The sequence below is a fragment of the Gordionus sp. m RMFG-2023 genome, chromosome 1 (genome assembly GCF_954871325.1).
Source record: "Gordionus sp. m RMFG-2023 chromosome 1, tfGorSpeb1-WG-v2, whole genome shotgun sequence".
Lineage (NCBI taxonomy): Eukaryota > Metazoa > Nematomorpha > Gordioida > Chordodea > Parachordodidae > Gordionus > Gordionus sp. m RMFG-2023.
The window spans coordinates 21,550,027-21,570,333 of NC_088775.1; the positions used below are offsets into that span (position 1 = coordinate 21,550,027).

Consider the following 20,307-nt stretch of genomic DNA (forward strand, 5'->3'; position numbering starts at 1 on the left):
GACATGCACAAATAATTTCACATATTTTTGAATACGTTTATACATAGTTTAGAATATTTATGATAAATTTTGAATAACATTAAAAATTTCTAATTATACGAATAATTCAATCGAATAATTAATAAAAAATTATTCGGCGAATAATATATTTCCCTTATTCGTATTTCAAAAATTCGAATCGAATTTTGTTATTCGTATTCGTAAAATACGAATCGAATTTTGTAATTCGTATTCATAAAATACGAATCGAATAATGAATAATTTTTTTTGGTATATTTCAAACTATTATAATGGGATTTCTTTAATAATATATTCGGGTATAGGTATTTTAATGCGTCTGTCAATTTAATCAACTCAGGTAAATATATGAATACCAAACTTACATTGTACTATTTATACTTTTGCCATGGATATGCTATAGGTGACGTTTTATGCTTACTCTTTTATAATATAAATAAACAATTGGACGGAGAATTCTTTTTTGAATATCATCAAATTGAATGACTTTTAATAAATAAAATTTAAAAAAAAGATAATAGAGCAATCCCATTTTACAGCACTCTGGAGGCTTCAGGCTTAATAATTTCTGCAAATATATTTTCCTTTCAATAATCATTATTTTAAAATTTTCACAATCAAGATAATATTTTAGGCTCGGCTTAGATTTTTTTAAAAAATATTTTTGGCCCGAACTAATTTTTATTTTTAGACTCTATCCTGAACAGATTTTTATTATTTTGCCTCATAAGTTTGGTTTTTTAAATGGGTTTAAAGGTAAATTCGATTTATGAGAAAATTAAACATCATAAGATTTTAGCCGATTAATGAATAAATTTATTTTTAATAATTTTCCCCGAATTTGAAGAAAAATAATATCTTTATTCCTATTCCATTTTTAAGTCGGGCCCTTTTTTTTATAAATCATTCAATTTTATAGATCGTTCTGGGCCGGGCATAAAAGAAGAATTGAAATTATTCACAATTCCAGATTATTCGGTTTGGCAAACATTTTCTTATATCTGTTATAAATAATTAATAAAAAATAATAATATAATAAATAATTTATAGTGTTATATGCCTATTTATTTTTTTATCGAAAAATAATTAATATTATAAAAAGATTGCTATAATTTTCTTAAAACTTTTAAACAGTTTTTCAAAATAAATTATAAAAATAAAAATTCAAATTTAAAAAAAAATAAATTACATACTATATACTACCAATACCATTATTATTTATACGAGCAAATGAATACTTCTGGTTACAAATATACATAAAAGAAACATAGTTATGAGAATGTAGAATATTCTTTTGAAAATTCTAATACTCAAATTCCTAATGGGAACCAAAAAACCAGAAGAGAATTTATATTCTGTTATGTACAACGATTACAACACCAGTATGCTCAGAGATCCTAACGACCTTTTCTGCCTGGACCTCGTCAACTCACTTAACTTAAACAGTTCATACATATATGAGCTAGCTAACACCACCAGTCTTATTAAAGAGTTTTTCTCGGGTCTCTACGGTCTAGCGAATTCCTCAACGTCATCTTCTTTGTTGATTAGATATACTGATAGAGATTCTTTCACGCTTTACAGATACAAATTAATCCAACTCTTAGCAAATCCCCAAGTAGTTGTCGTTAAAAATTCTCATTATTATGCAGTTACCATTGTTTTTGGTGCTCTGGCTATCCTGATCTCCAAAACGTTCGTCAAGTTAAGAAAAAAAATGTTCCGCGAGCATGTAAGAGAAAAAATATAAATTTTTATCTTGATTTGCATTTTTATTACTTGGGCCTTTTTCTGATTTCTTTAGTCATTGGTCTATAAACATGCTTTAATTTAAAAAGAAATGTTATATGAGTCTGACACTGCTAAGCAAAATCTATTATATTTTTATATAATATATAATTTTTTATTTCGATTATAAAGTTAAGGAATTCCATAATATTAGGATAAACTGATTAAAATAGTAAAGACATTTAGATATTTGAAAAATAGCAAAAGAAGAAAAAATTGATAATATGAAGAGGAGTTTTTACATTTTATAAGAAGTTTTAACCAACTTTAAAAGAAAGACAGCAGGCTAAGATAAATGTTAGTTGGTTATCTTTCACCTTTTCCATATGATGATTAGAATGCTTATATAAAGCTTAAAATGGATCTTTTGTTTATAATCAAACTTGATCAATTTGGCAAATTTGTTTGTCCATCCCCAAAAGAGTTTTTTTAAAAAAATAATACAAATACAAATAAATCCCGATTAAATAAATTTTTCTATTTTATTTTTTTTGTGAAAAGCTAATTAATTAATTTATAATCATGAGATTTTTTTAGTTGTATATTATTTTTGAAAAGTAGTGACAGCAACCACTGTTACCATATACCTATATTTATTAAATTATAACTGGGATGACCCGGGCTAATCCTAAAATATCTTTCAATATGTTCGGCCAACAAATATTTTAAATAATATGTAAAATGCATTTTTTTTACTTCCAACTTATTTTTCGGGCGCCGCTGTCAATATATATATCGAAAAATAGATTTTGGATTTTTTCATTATATATAAATATTTTATAAGTAGCACTTAACTGGACTAACCGATTCATATCAGGCTGTAATAACGCTCTCGTTTTGTTCGTTTTTAACTACTTTGATCTTGTAACAAAAATATTATATATTTTTTAACAATTATTTACCCCTTTCTATAATATTTTTTTTTTAAATCAGGTATAATATCGAGTTCAATAGTTTATATTAACTTAATTGGAAAAATTGCATTTTCAATATCAAACATATAAAAGAAATGGAAAGTTTGAAAATGGATATAAAATAGGAATGTCTAAGAATCGTTCTTTGTGCTCAGAAATATTTTATTGATGCATCAATGTTGATTTTCTGAAAAGGTAAAGCTCAGAAGGCATGTCTTTTCATATAATCTCTTTAAAGTATAAAAAATTTGCTTGAGTCTCATCACTAAAACATTCCGTTTGTAGCAAAGCTACTGTCTAATGTCACATAAAGCGCTTCCATTTTATAGCTTAAATAAATAAATCATAATAAATATCCCTTGCGGTTATTAACTTTTTATCTAGCATTGTTGTAGGTAGTACTGCTTGTCTCTGAGCACCATTGATGAAATATATACAAGCATTTTTCATAAAAGGTACCTATTTCTTTGTAGTGTACATATCCTGAGGGGGGGGCAATTTCCCTCCAGTTATTTTTCAGTAGGCGGACACTAGGAGCCTCCTAGGGGGTAAGGAGTAAAAATTATGCTTAGGATAGGGGTAAATCTTGGCACATTGCCTCCAATTTTTCCTAAAGATACTAAAATAGTAGTTGATAAATGCTTTTACTTGAATTGTGTGCCTTACCTAGTGCCTCATATGATCACTTTTTTAAATTTTGTATTGAATTAAAGAATGTGAAATTTAACATCCTCAAATGTTTTTAGGATTTAATCTAGTCGTTAGAAAAAATAAAAAATGCTAGAATTTGACAAAAAATAACTCAAGACCCAAGACTTATTGTTTAAATATACTTTATACAAGACAAGTCCCTCTCTTGCATAAATAAAAAATTTTTGTCTGTTAATTAATTACCCATTTTATAGAATTTTCTCAATGCCCCATTGGATTATCAATATCATGTTTGGAATAAAAATAGGTTACGACCTTTTATTTAGACGTACTCAAAATAAATTAGTGAAGTGTGGCCTTTAATTTCTCAAGCAAAATTAAATCAGTGAGTGTAAGAATACATTTTTAGCAGTCATTCGTAAAAAAAGGAGGAACGATCTAACATATTTCGTTAATTATATTTGTTTATTTTGATATTTATATAATTTAAATTTAAATAAAGATTTTAAAATATTTTTGTGTTTTGCATTATAATTTATGATTAGGGGAAAAATTTGAAAGGCAAACGTTCCACTATAGTCTAACATGGTGTAAACCCATCTAGCTAATTTTTGAGGAGAAAAAATTGAGGGTCTTTAGTGATTTTTTGTAAGTTCTTCGTATTGGATATTAAGTTCCAAATTTTTTAAATATATATGAAATTTTATTTAAAATAAGGAGACACACTTTTTGGAATTATAGGGATTAAATACGCGACAATTCTTTTGAACCCGGTATATAAAATAATTTACAAATCATATACAAAAACATCTACCTTATCCCATATCTTCAGGATTTAGATTTGAATGACTTTGTTTATTAAATTTAATTTTCATTAAATTTATTATTTTCATGAATTTAAAAATATATAATTGTGTATAAAAAATGCAAAATAATATTTATTTTAACATATAGGTATGGGGAGGAAGATTTAGTTTAGAGGTCTGCAAATGGCTAAATCTTTAGGCTCGGCACAGTTGAAATTTTACTTATATCCAGCTCGTTTCCAATTTTTTTTTTAAGGTTGCTTCGTCTTGCTCAGTTTTTTTTTACCGAAATATATGGAGTTGAACACCAAAATAAACAACTACTTATAATATTGTGGAGGGGTTAAATTAAAAGTGCTACACTTTATGGATTATCACTTCTATAAAATATCAGAATTCTTCAATAATCCATTTCAATCATTTGCCTAACCAGTTAATTTTCTGCCTGGCCCTGCCCAATTTTTCCCAAACGTTACCTGGTCTGGCCCAAGGACTTTGCAGATCTCTAGCTTAATATATTTGTATTCTAAAAAATTTATAGAAAAAGAATGGAGGTAGGGGATAGCCATAAATGGTCATGACGCCATTGGTTTCTGCAACTTACGAATTGAGTGATCTTATTATATTTTCATCATGCCAACGTGAAAGAGATCACTGAGCATATAAGAAAAAGATTACAGTGAAAGGGATTGAAATATGCAACTATTTTAAAATTAGAATTTTATAGATACAGGAGAGATTATAAATGGTCATTAGGTGAAGCTCAACGGTTATGTCCTATTTGGGATGAGGTTTGGCCCATTCTTTCAGTTCGAACTGTTTTAATATTTAGGTTTACCTTACTAATTAATTCATATAATATTTTATCTAATTTTCGTGTATTTTTTTTTCTTATTAGTTTTCTAGAGGTTATTTTCATTTTAGTGATTCCTTAACTTTTTAAATTTATTTCTTTCTTGCAATATACCATGAAAACGAAGGTCAAAGCATTTTACTTATATTCACAATAAGAAACACAGAATATGTGCTCACTGCAATGTCAAATTTAATGTATTAGCAACAATAATTTGAAATAATTTATATTTATTTTAAATTGTAATAGGTTCTTAAGCAGACATCTGATAAAGCATCAAATTTTTATCTTTTATGATAAAAATCTGGATGAAAATACCTTAAACATTTTAATATGACATTCATGAGCATAGCGCTTAGTCAAAACTTTTGGCGGCACTGGACAAAATATAATTTGGCGACCCCTTAATAAACAAAATTTACCTAAGCTTATTTGATAATTTTTCGCAATGAGAACTAAAAGTATTTATAATTTTATAAATATATTAATCATAAATGTGGAATGAATAAAATCATAAACTAAAATAGTGATGTAAAATTTGGAGTTTTGAATGTGAAAGAAATTTATTTCAAGTTTAATTAATAATTGATAAGATCAAGAATTGAGGACAGCAATTTAATTTATTAAAATATATAGTTACTCAATCATTATAAAATAAAATAAAGAAAACTATAAGGTAAAATAAACTAAAAATATAAAATCAAAATATAATGTAAAAATTATAAAGCTTTTCTTATCTTTTTTTTATTACATTTTTAATTTCATTATATTTGTACTAATTTTAAACACTAAAATTTACATATCTCTCTTTTTTTATCTTTTTACAATTCAATTTACTAACTCTAATGATTAACATTTGCATATTATATATCCTTCAAATATATTATAATCAATTAACATTTTTATCAAACAATCATGACAATTGCAATTTTATTTATCCTCCTAGCCTTTTTATTTGGAGGATCTTATGTAAGTATAATCTAACGACGAGGCGATATCATTTTCTATTAAAATTAAAGGAGTAACAAGTCGTTCCTGTGGCACACAGGATCATCAGGCCACTAAAAATCCTTCCTTAGTTGTTTAATTATATGTAAATTAAATTTAATATTATATATAAAATGTAAAATAACTTGTCTTTTAGAATATTTATAAATGAAATAAAATGGCAGACAATAATATAATTTACAAAAATCAATTCTTTTTTATAACTTAATTAAAATTTGTAATCGACAATACAAAGGCAACCTTAAGGATGGGTTGCGCTTACGTTTTTATATTAAAAAAGTACGGCAAAACGTAGATTCTCAATTTATGCCCATTAGGCAGGGATCCAAACCGAACCGGGACCGAACCGTTAAACCATTAAAAACCGGTAATTTTTTTCAAACCTAAACCTAACCGCTAAAATGCCTCTGAACCGGTTCGAACCTCATGATTTTATACAAAATAATGCTTAAGTTATTACTGGTATATTGCAAAAATTTTAATTATATTCGAATTGTTTTAATCCCATTTGATTGATAAGTGTCAGTCATAATTTTTATAAACTTTAGTATATTACCATTTTACAACATTTTTAAATATTTTAAGCTTATAAATTATAATGCTTATAGAAAATTAATCCAATATATAAATTATTTGCATATAAGTATTATAAATGACACATCAAAATGTAATATTATTGTCAAATAAATATGAAGGCCATCATAAATCTTGAGCGTCACATAAAAGGAAACCACCATCTAGAATTCGATAAAATTAACAAAATATCATAATAAAAGCCTAATAAAATAAAAAGATTTAATGACATCAAGGCTGAAGCATTAAAAGAACAAACAATATCAGTAAAATTAAATTAAAAAAAATAATCGATGCTTGTACTGAGTTGGTCACTTTTAATGGCATTCAAATTAATCGATGATAGCATTAAAAAATTCTTGACCTATAATAGAAGACGTGATATTAAATTAATTCTCATAATATTCATTCTAATGTTGCAGAATAAGCCTTAAATATTTCGCAAAATATAATCAAAGAAATAAATGATAAGTTATTATCTCTAAAAATTGACTGTGTTGTTCGTCTAGACAGGTCCATTATTGGGAATAATCTTCAGTATATTCAAAAAGCAAAAATTGTTTTGAGAACACTAGCAATTAAAGAAATTTTTTAAGGCCCACTGCAGAAAATTTAAAAATACTTTTAATAAAAGTATTAAATGATTATGAAATCAAAACATCACATATATACACTATAACAACTGACAATGGGGAAAATCTTATTAAGATGGTAAAATTATTTTTGGAGGATAGTGATGAAGACAATCAAATAATGAAGAAGAACAAATACAAAATATAGCTAATTTGAATGATGATTCTATTAGTTTCACAAATGTACCTGATGAACTTAATATAATATTATAAATATAAGATGTGCTTCTCATACCTTACTACTCGTAGTAGATCATGCATTAAAAAATTGCTCAGTTTCTAATATTATTATTAATGCTTATGCTGCGTGCAAGAAGCTAAGGACAAAATCGATAACAATCATTCTAAAAAAATTTAACTTAAAAAGATCTATATTCGATTATCACAGATTGTTGTCAACCTATGACGTACAGGAGAGATTCAATGAATTAAAAGATATGTGTGAGGAATTATCAGTATCATAGATGACTTTATTTTACAGCTTTGGAATGGGAAGCAATTATAGGGTTGATAAATATCTTAAAATCAATTAAAGTATCTACCAAGAACTTACAACTTGGGGAGATAACCTTAGGGGATTTTTATGGCACATGTCTAAAAACTAAATTAGACATTTATATTTTACTTCACCCTTTGCTGGTTCAGTAATAGATGCTATGAATTTTAGAGAGAATCAACTTTTAAACAACAATGCCTTTTGTCATGTCTATATCTAGATTTAAGCTATGTTTTAAAAATATTATATTATATCTTATATAATATAATATAAATTTAATTAATAATTTTATTTACCTTAATTCATAATTTTATTTTACTTTATATATTTTTCTATCTATTTATAAAAAATAATAGGATTTTTTTAATGATACTTTTTTTTTATTATATAGATATCAAGGGCTTCCGACTAAGAAGAAAAAACCAAGTCTAGAGAGCATATTATTAAAATATGACATAACATGGAATTAAACATTGTTATAGAGGTCTGCATTGGGCGGGGTTTCGGCCCGCTAGGCGGGCGGATGGGGTGGTAAAAAAATTTTCTAGAATGGGCAAGCGGGCGGGCTGGGCGCCGGTTAGGAAATTTAAACAATGGGCAGATGGGTTAAGGAAATTTAAAATTTTTGTTCAAAAACAAACTAAAAAAAATAATTGTTTAAATGATCTATAACAATATTTCTTTTTTATTGTACCAATCGTTTTTTTAAGTGAAGAACATTTACCTAACTATATTATGTAATAAACACAACAATAAAACTTTTTTCTTAGAATAAATACACATTTTTGTCTATTAAAAATTTCCTTTTATGGGAATGTAATAAAACTTTTCTCTTAAAATTTCCTTTTTTTGGGTTTGCAATCTGCATTGTATTATTTTATTTTAGTAATAATAATTGTTTATCTTTATAATTGCCCTTTTCATTTTTATTTTAGTAATAAGGGTTTATCTTTATAATTGCCCTTTCATTTTTATTTTATTATATAATATATAAATTTTATTTTTTATAACATAATTTATAATAAAAAAATATATTTTAATTTTAATTTTATTTTAAAATTTTATTATGAATAAAGAAAATATTTAAAAAAATAATTTATATAAATTAAAAGAAATTTCAAAAAAATTTTCATACAAAAATGTTCAAACCAGTTTTTAGAGGATCGAACAGAGCCGATATTTTTATTTACGAACCGAACCTGAACCTTGAGCCGTTATTTTTATCCGAACCTGAACCGAACCGATAATTGTTTCGGTTTGGATCCCTGCCATTAGGAGCCCACGAAAGTGAAAAACATTATTATGAAGGGTATGCGATAAATTAGTAGAGTGGATCAGATAAGTGAATCATTTCCATTTATTATCGGTAATTTAACTTGAGCGCTTATCTAAAAAAAAACAATTTGAATAAACGTACAAAATATTTAATGGCCTTAATAGAATAGACAAAAATTTCTAAATAACATGTTTATTAACATTAAATATCCGTTTCAAATAACTACCGACTCATTTTATGAACGAATTATCTCCAGTTGAGATCAAGATTTTAATAACTTTTATTTATTTTTTGATTTTAGTGAATATTTTAAAAGGGAGTTAAATAGGTATAAAATGGAATGAAGATATTTAAATTTTTGGGGCTCGGGTATGAAATCTTTAAAAGAAAAATTGTCTCAAAATTGTTGTGATTGATATGGTTGGTCGGGATTGGAATAATATTCTAATTTAAATTTTTTTTATTTCTAATGAATTAAAAAATTAAAAATGGCATCAGCTTTTACATAATATTTTTTTGTTTTCGCCTTTATTTAACGCTACTGATTAGTCTATATTTTTTTAATTTTACCTTTTAGAAGAATCTGTTTCTAAAAAAAATTAATAAATCAAATAACTTATCAATTTTTTTCTTTTACAAATATATAAATGTCAACAAAATCTAATTTTATATCTTTTAATTGTAAAGATAAGGTATATGTATTATCTATAGCAAATTAATATCAAAGAATTCCAATAGTTTTATAATTACTTTAATATATAAGTATAATTAAATATCATAGAAATTAAACTTTTGTTAAAGGATTAAATAATTTATAAGGTTTGGGGAAAATCTGAGTAATTTCCAAAAAATTTCAAGATCATCTTGCTACACCATTCATCAAACATATATTATATACTATATTTATGGATATTATAATAAACCTAATAAGATAAAGAAAAAATTATTTAACCTCTATTTATGGAGGATACTTTCGAAAACATAATATTTTAAAATATTAGTATTTTAATTTAAAAAGAAGAAAATAAAAAAATAATTATTATACAGATTAGCGGGGAATAAAATGCCATTTTTACCAAAAACAAAAATATTAATAATTTATGTTTTTTAAATATTTTGACAAGCTTTTCAATTTATACTAGCATATATTTATTGTTGACGTGAAAAACATATTTATGTTAGGAATGATTTATATGGAATTATAATTGCTCTCTAGAAGTAGAATCATATTGATTTATACGTATTCATTGTAAAGCAGATATAATATTGTTCACCATTGGATTTGATTTTGAAATGTTAATAATCTTGAGATCTATTCAATTACCAAAAGATAAAAATATAAATCAGGTGTTTTATTTTAAAGCAACTTTAATTTAAAAAGCTACACATTTATATCAGATAAAAAAATAACAAAACCTTTTATTTTTTTTTAAGATATGAGTAAGAAAAAATTTCTAACAGAATGGCTAAAGAGGTGACTTAAAAAAGTAACTAAATGAATAAAAAAAGTGTGGGGCCATCCAAGAGAAGAGTAAACACTTAGTAAGTTAGATCGATATCTCTGATAAGATAAAATTCTTCATTTGGATCTCCAGTGTCTACAGTTATTTTTTACCAAGGCTTTTAATTAATTGAGAAACCGAAAGCCTCGTCTCTAAATATGTACAAGGTGCTATATCTATGGGCATAAAATATTTTCAAATAGGTCAATAGTTTGCTCTTGTTTGTTTTAAGGGGATGATGGGATTGGGAGGTAGTGAAAGTAAAGTTTCTTATCTGGTTCAAAAAATCTAAATAAAAATGTAAACAATCAAATGATCCAAATTACTAATCCCTTCACCTCTTTGAATTTTAAATTGAAACATAAAATTAGCCTAAGATCTCTTTTGTAACATTTGTGTTTAGCGTAATAAACATGCAGGCAAAATAAGTAATGAAATTTGACTGATGTCATTTCGTATTTGGGAGAGGGGGATCTTAAAAATGGAGTCAAATTTCCTGGATAATATTAACTATTGGTCATAGTTTTATTTTTGCATTGGGAATAAATGTTGTATTTCTCCCACTATATATATTTCCCGTTCTACTCAAAATTTTTCAAACTTTGCTATAAATGTAACTATTTCTTTAAATATAACCAAATAACCTCCTCCCCCAATGAGTGAGGAAATGTTTATCAAAGGAATTTCAAATAAAATATATACATGATAAATAATTGAATTGCTAACCATAGTTTCGAAATGTATTATAAATAATCCAAAATAGATACCATGTCGATACTGATAAAATACTTTTAAAAAAATATGAGGTTTGATATAATAAATAAATCAAGTTAAATCCGATGCAAAATATTTTTGCATTGGTATAATTATTAACTTATATAAATAGATTATACTCAATATAATATATTTTATTTTAACAATTAATTTATTTTCAGAGTTTTAATCAAGGAAACATCCTTTAATAATGGCAGAACATAATTTTCAAACACTGAAGCAGGCGTGTACGATGGAATTCTAAATTTCAGAAATTTATTAGGACTAGTGGCTATAAAATATTGACAATTTCCTATACATAAATATAAATTACATTTTTGATAAAATTAAATATTAAGAAGCATATTACAAATTTTTAATGTATAATTCAATATTTTTTGGAATTGAGCTACTTCTTTAATGATTTCATTAGTATTTGGTGTCAACTTCATATGTATATTAAGAAGGGCTACCATTCAATCTATTTTCAGATGTAATTTCTCACTTCTCAAGTACATTTATATTCTTGTTAACGAAGAAAATGTTCTTTTATTGGTAAAAATATACTTATGGGTATTTTCCAAAATACATAAAAAAATTTATATATTAGGAAAATAGTCTAAAATGTGTTTGAAATTATGCGGAGCATCTATAGCTTGAAAAAGCTTGAATTCAGCTAGTATTGCGTTATGAAATACTTTAACATCCCCACAATAAAAATCCGTCAACTATTTTCTATATCAAGATTTAAAATAAGTTCGAAAGGATTGAATGGCAATAATCTTTACAGAATTGTAATTGTTGCTTGGTTAAACAACAACCTTTCATTCTGAGTTATAAAAGCATCCAAGATGGAGATAAAGAGATATATTTTGAGTCGAAATAGACAAATATTAAATTCGTGGAACTCTTCTTTTGACTCAACAATGACATATAATTTACGAAATTCGTCATTTACATTCTCTAATTTCCTTAAGTTCCAATATAATGCTTTCAGGGGTTCTCATTTCAATTTATTCGATGTTAATTTTTTTTGAAATATTTTACTTGCTTTACAATGAAAAGGTTCAAATGATTTGGTGGAAAATTTTAAAATGGTTGAAACATTAAGAAAATTTGATCGATATTAAGTCATGGTATAAATTGTTGCCTATTTATTTCTGCTGTGATTGTGATAAATAAACGTAAATTGGAGAATATATATGCGATAAAAATAGGGATCAGTAATATTTTAACCGGCATTTAAATTTTTTGGCATGAAAGGAGGGGGGTTTGCCCCCTATTATCTCGCCCCCTCCCTCCCACCCACGGCTTCATAAGCACAAAAGGTATCGGTGCTCTTGAATAGTTAGCGGTATTTTTTATAAATAAGTGTTTAATATTCATAAATTAATATAAATATTAGATCTAATATTTGTTTGGGAATATAGTGTAGTTAAACGACTCGATTTTAGCCGATTTTTTTATATAGCTAGCAAAATTTTTCTGCATAATATATTGAGTAATCTTTAAGAACCGGGTCAAATCGAGCCGTTTACCAATATTATTTGGGAACATATTTGGAAATATTTTTTTATACTTCCAATGCCATCTTTAAAAAAAGGAGTATTTATTTCATTAGTTTCAATTTGAGAAATTGGAAATACAAATTCTTGAACTATCATATGTATTATATTATTCTCTGGGTTTTAGATCCAACCCTATTCATGCTTGAAATAAGGGTGGATATCTTTATGAAAGAAAAATGCTTGGAAATATTCCTAATATATATTTTTTATAATTAAATCTAATAATAACAATTCTGTTTAAATCATTTATTCAACAAAATAAATAAACAATTGTTTTTTTTATATAAAATAAATTTTAAGATAAAAATATAGAAAATGCCTTGATAACAATATAACAATACATATATATGTCAAAAGTTTCGCCGATACTGAAATTTAAAAAATGTATCATTTGTTACAGAATCGTAATACTTTAACAAAACTGTTTAATGAAAAGAAAGAAGGATAAAATAATATATCTTGTCTTAATAAAACCTAAATGTACTTGTCCAATTATCACCATCAATTAGGGCGTATTTCGATTAAGTTAAACAAAAAACAGCCTATGACAAGTAAAATCTATACAGCTAATTCAATATCAAGTATCAATTATTTACCGAAAATGATAAAAATGTTTCAACAAGATGGTTCATCAACGCCATCCTTCAAAATTCAAATTTTTTTTTTAAAGGAATACAATATTTCGAAGTCCTCATTAAGTTCAAACAAAATCTATAGTCAATTATGAAATGAGAGTTTACTCACACTTTCTATGTTCTATAACTTACACTCAGATATAATTAATTTATACTTCTTACTCTAACACTTAAATAAATTTCTTACAATAATGACACTTGAAGCTTTTTGACAGTTTTTTTATTAATTTTGTATTACACTACCGAAAAAAATAAGAAATCTTTATACATTGAAATTGAGAATTTGTTTTTTAAAAAAAATAGATTATTAAGAATTTGTTGCATCTAAAAAACTAGAATTAACCAAAATCGAAGAATGATAAAAACGACGAATGATAAATCGAAGAATGATAAATCACAAAAAAAAATATAAGTTCCCAAAAATATAATCCTTATTTATTATTTATGATTATGCTTTGTTTTTAAATTCTACCATCAACAATAAGCATTATTGTTGATTGGCGTTTAAATAAAAAAATATAACTTTTTACAATAAACGAAAATGTGTAATAAATTGAACAAAAACTAGGACACACACCATGACAGATTTGGAGAGGAAAAATTTTAAAATTTTAAATCAATTCAGATTGGCGTTCATATTAAATTTATAAACGGGTCCTGCTCTAGATAGATTTGGTTTACAAACTCGACTAGGATGCAGCCGACTCCTATTTCTTCTTTGAATTATGCATCTATCAAACTGATTCTGATCATGGGTTCAGCCCAATTTAACTAGATTTGGTTCAAACTCGACTTGGATGCAGCTGACTCCTTTTTCTTCTTTGGGTTATGCATATATCTAAACTGATCCTGGTTAATCTTAATCTTGACTATATGGTCGCTTTTTGTAAAATGTTCTGGATTACATTTTTATACCTTAATTATTTTTTTCAAAAAGTTATTAATAAAATATAATGATTGTCATTTTAATTTTTTAAAAAGTATTAAATATAATTGAAAAAATTAAAGTTGCCGTTTTTGAGGAGTGGGAGTGGAAATACATTTAAGTCTGTGTCCTAAATATCAAAAATTGCATAAGCCATTTTTAATGGAAAATTAAAATGTTGGACTAAATGATTTTTTTGATTTTCAAATTACGTGATTCTTAAAAATTTTACGATTCGTAAGACAATCTTTTTATGATTAAACTTTTGCAAATTGCGTGAATAAAAATGGCGAACAAATTTCAATTGATGGAAAATTAAGACCTTATAGACATTTGTGATGTAATAGTGACCTTAAATATAGAGATACAGCTGCAAGTATAGTCAAATGGGAAGAGATTATATAAATATTATTTTTTATTTTAGGTTCAGGTGCTGCTATGATGAATAGCAAGCACCTTAAATTTGTTGAAAATTTTTACTGGCTAAAAGAAAATGTGGAGGATATATATAAGCATACTGAAGCAAGTTTCAATTTGAAACAATCTACGGATGCTATTAATGTACAAATATCTCTACATGTATTATAACATGAAATTAGAACTATATAGTAATCTATAATTTTCCTATTTATAATCTTGTATATTATCTTCATATTTATCGCCGGGGTGGCCTAATGGGTAATGATGTATGCTTGGAACCAGAATGACGAAGAGGACGCAGGTTCAATCCTGGTAAGGAGCATAAAAATTTTCAGGTTTTTCTTCGATGACTGATGTGTAAAGACATATGGTAAGATGAATTTCTGAGCTTAGAGATGACACCCCGCTCGCCGACAGGCCTGGACAGGGTGCTAAGGATACTTGTCCAATAAAAAAAATGAAGGAAACAAATAAAAATATGAATATGAAAGCTAAGGCGTTCCCTCCAAGCGACGCGCAGGGTGTAGACCTCCATCCTGTGAAAAGTAAAATAAAGGTCAAAGCAAAAAAGACAAGATTAGCAAGTTTGAATATTGGTTCACTTAAAGGTAAGACGTGAGAATTGGCATCAATGTTGAACAAGAGAAAAGTTGATATAGCGTGCATACAAAAGACGAAATGGAAAGGACAAAAGACTTTGATGATTGGAGATGGGTATAAATTGTATTATAATGGAATTGTTAGCAATAAGAATAGTGTCGGCATCATTCTCAGTCAAGATCTAACCTCCTCAGTAGTAGAAGTCAACAAGGTCTCTGATAGACTAATGAAGATAAAACTCTGCATTGGTCAATCAATACTATGCATCCTTTCAGTATATGCTCCTCAAACGGGTTGCAAGGAAGAAGAGAGATATGACTTTAGAGCTATCCTTGATTAAGCTGTAATGGAACCTAAGGATGACCTAGTCATAATAGGTGGTCACTTAAATGCGCATGTGGGAAAAGCAAGAGATAGCTACAAAAGGCATCATGGTGGTTTTGGATACGGAGAAAGAAATGATGAAGGAGAGTATGTACTAAAATTTGCGCAAGCATTCGACCTTGCCTTAATAAACACCTACTATAGGAAAATAGACAGTCATTTAATAACATATAAAGTGGTACAAGGAAAACAAAGATAGATTGCATGCTAATCTCTCGCAGAAGATTAAAAGATGTAGTAGACCGCAAAGTCACCCCAGGAGAAGATATCGCCGCTCAATACAAGCTACTAGTCATGGATTTACACATCTCAAATAAATCCACTTAAAATAAGATAAAGCTGGAACCATGCATCAAATGGGGTAAATTAAAAACAATGACTGATGCCTTTGCAATCAATGCAAACATTGAAACAATAGATTCCTCACAAGTCTCCTCACAAGTCAGTGAAAAAATGTGGACAGACCTTTCTCCAAATTAATAGACACTGCCAAAACGACACTAGGCTTGACAAAGGGAGGTAAAAAATCATACAAAGAACTATGGTAGTAGAACGAAGAGGTACAAACCACAATACAGGAGAAAAAAGCCCTTTATAAAATATGGTACAAATTCAAAAACCCAGATGACAAAACAAGGTACAAAAAACCTAAGAGAATAGCTACAAAGGCGGTGGCTAGGGCCAAATCTATGGCATACGATGACATATATGAAGAACTACATACAAAAGAAGGGCAAAATAAAATATACAGATTAGCCAAACAGCGAAAAAAGAATTCTAGGGATATAAACGGAGCTCTGAAAGTAATCAAAAATAAAGATGGGAAATTGATAATAAAGGAAAAAGAAATAATGAATAGATGGAAAGAATATTTTCAGGAGCTTCTCAACTTTGATCCCCACATACTACATCTAGATGAACACTTCCCATGTCAAAACCTTGTACAACCAATAACAGAACAAGAAATAATCACATATCTCAAGCATATGAAAAACAACAAAGCTAGGGGTCCAGAATAGAAAGCCTTAAAGTACTAGGAGATGATGGAATACATCTCCTCACATATCTATACTGAGAAATGAACAGATCTTTCAAAAATGGAGGCAGAGCTATCTAGTTCCTATCTTCAAAATAAAGGGGATCCGCACAATAGTCAAAATTACAGGGGCATAAAACTAATGTCACACTGTCTAAAACTATACGAAAAAATAATAGAAAAAAAATTAGGAGACATAATCGAAATAGGAGAGACTCAGTTTGGCTTTATGCCTGGAAGATTATCAATTAATGCTATCCACGCAATTAGGCAAATGAGTGAAAAACAGGGAAAAGAAAAAAAAGCTATACATGGTCTTTCTCGATCTAGAAAAGGCCTTCGATAGAATCCCAAGAAAACTTATCTAGTGGGCGCTACGCCACAAAAAGGTTCCCGAAAAATATATAAGAATAATACAGGATATGTATATGGGCCTTACAACAATGGTCCGTACAACAGGTACTTCAGCAGGCTTCACAATAGCCGAAGGAGTTCATCAAGGGTCGGTTCTCAGCCCACTTCTCTTCATTACAGTAATAGATGTATTAGCACAGTCTATACCTCAAACAGTCCCGTGGAATATGATATTTGCAGATGATATTGTGATAATTGCCGAATTTAAGGATGAAATGAAAGAAAGAGTGAGCTGGATAAATATCCTAGAGAAGCACGGAATAAAGGTAAATAGAAAAAAGACGGACTATATGGTGATAGGAGGAGATGAAACAGAGAGCATTGATATAAATGAATGGCAGATATTGGCAATTGAAAGCTTCAAATATTTGGGCCCACTATACAAACAAAGGCACAATAGAAGGAAGAGATACTAAAATTAATCAAGGGTGGTTAAAGTGGAGATCTTTATCTGGAGTCTTTGACAAAAGAATCCCACAAATATTGAAGGGAAAAATTTACAGTTCCATAGTACAACCAACTATTCTATATAGTTCGGAAACATGGCCAACCAAGGAATCAGACAAGAGAAGTCTACAAACTATGGAGATGAGAATGCTGAGAATGATTGCTGGGGTAACAAGAAAGGATAAAGTGCGCAGTACAAGAATACTAAGTAGTTTAAAGGTTGTGCCCATTAAGACTAAGTTAATGGTAAACAGACTTAGGTGGTATGGGCACACAATGAGAAGGCCTATGAACCACATAGGAAATAAGGTTGAGAGTTTGGAAGTGATGGGCAAACGTAAAAGAGGAAGGCCAAAACTTCAATGGGGTCATAAAGTTAGAGCCAATATAAAGAAGTATAAATTAGATTAAAGAGATTGTATGAATAACATAAAGTGGAGAGATGTTGAAGGAGCTTACCACCAGAAAAGGTGAAAGCTAAAGAGAAAAAAAATATTATCTTCATATTTATAATTTTGTATATTTTTATTAAAAATTATTATGTTTAATGAATTTTTATAAAATGTGATTTAAGTCATTTTTGAGTCTTCTTCCAAATACAAATCTCTCACTTATACAATATAATCAAAAAACACTTTTTATTAATATTTTTAAATAAATGCTATAACTTTGACAAATTTAAACATTCATAAGAAATATAAGGTAATAGTAATTAAAAAATAATTGTATATAAAAAATTTTGGAATAAGGGTATTCTTCATAATTAATTTGTGTACAATGATTGCCCTCAATATAATAATAATATTTTGTAATAAGCAGTCAGCCTTAACTATTTGTATAGTATGAGTAATATTAGTTTCTGAGGATTTATATAAGTGTTTAAATTTGGCACTCATGATTATCTTCAAATAATATAAAATATAGAATTAGTAAATCATTCACATCAAACTTTTTATATATTTTAAATTGAAAATAAATATATGATTCAGGACATGTTTCGTATCTCTCAAAACTCACGAAAGTTGTGCATTTCGCAAAACTTTTGAGTAAATTTTTTTTTTTAAATTTAGGACACAGCCTAAAATAAAAATAAGTAAATTGAATGATTTTTTTTATCTGTAATTTTAGCGAAATATCAGTTCAAAATTTTTTGGTTTTAAATCAATTTTACATTATAGAAATATTTACTCATTCTTAATTTCATATTTATTTTGGAGGTAAAAATGAATATTTTATTTATTCGGTGAAAAAATAAAACTAATTTATATTTACTAATTCCGAGCATTTTCAAAAATATTTGTAATATTTTTCATGAATAAAACAAATGTATAGAATAGAATAGAATAGTAGAACAAAATAGAATAGATAATTTTACTAAATAAACGGAATACTAAAAAAAACTTTAGAAGCCTTAAATATTTAATTATAGCAATTATTTCTTGCATCATAAATTACAAATGATTGCCATGAACATGATTCTTTATATAATTAGGTTATAAAAAAAAATTTTCGAAATTCTATCATATTTTTTTAAATTTAAGTAAGTAATTATGATTAATTTTATTCTCATCTCATCGTTTTGTATTTACTATAAAACAAATATTTAAAATTTTATTGATATTTAACATCTCCATATATATATTAATTATTAAAAAAAGGTAACAAAATGAGAGATTAAAATAAAAAATACATTAAAAGAGGAATATTAATAAGCTATAAATTTTTAATTATATATTATTAAAGCCAGAATAAATTTTCTATTAATAAAAAATATGGAAAAAAGGATAAACATTAATTAAAAATTGAAACTCTCAAAAATTAGGAATATAAACTAAAAGATTCCGAAGGGCGCCTAGGTAAAGTTCTGCAAATCAGCAAGGATGGGCTGCTTAAATAGAAAATAATCTGGGGAAAAAGAATTTGCTCCCTATGCCAGATAGGTTAATTCAGTTTTTTAATTGGATTTAACTTCTTTAATCTATTCCTTTTTTAAATTCTCTTTTCTATTATTCTTTTTCATTTATCAAATACATATTATATAAATGATTCTTTTATTAGAAAAATAAACCCATTCGAATTTAAGGAAAAATAATGTTGTGAAGCATAGGCATATCCAGGAATTTGCTAAGGGGGGGGGGCACTATTAGGCGCACTTTATCTCCATAGATTTTATTAAAGACTTTTAGGTGAGATTTTTATAAAAAATAATTTTGGGTTTTATACTCAAATTTTTTCTATAAATTCTGAATTATGACCGTGTATATGTTAGCGTCAATATGTTTTTTCCTATGTGTTATTTTTGCAAATTTAAATTATTTTTGAGCTTGATTTTAAAAATTTTTAAATCTGATTTTACCGAAAATATATGCCGTCTTGTTTGGAATACCTACCCTATGAATTTCAGACAATTTTTCCATAAACTTTTAAAATTTATATAACTTTTAAATTTTCCATATTTTTTTTATATAAATTATAAATGACTCAAAGGTTTGAAAATTGTTTACAATTCATAAGATAGGTATTCCAAACATGATAGAATATATTACCGATAAAATCAGATTTTTAAAATTTAAAAAACGGCTCATAAAATGATTAAAGTTGGAAAAAT

At 27.0% G+C, this 20,307-nt stretch overlaps 1 protein-coding gene across 1 annotated transcript in view; it reads left to right on the plus strand.

Moving 5' to 3' along the window:
* The first annotated feature begins 1,176 nt into the window (after nucleotides 1-1,176).
* Nucleotides 1,177-20,307, plus strand: part of LOC135931418 (uncharacterized) — a 60,288-nt gene continuing 41,157 nt past the window's right edge. Inside the window, exon 1 of the mRNA XM_065468500.1 lies at nucleotides 1,177-1,750. Coding sequence (XP_065324572.1) covers nucleotides 1,340-1,750 — 411 coding nt within the window. The 5' untranslated portion in view covers nucleotides 1,177-1,339. The remainder of the gene's footprint in view (nucleotides 1,751-20,307) is intronic.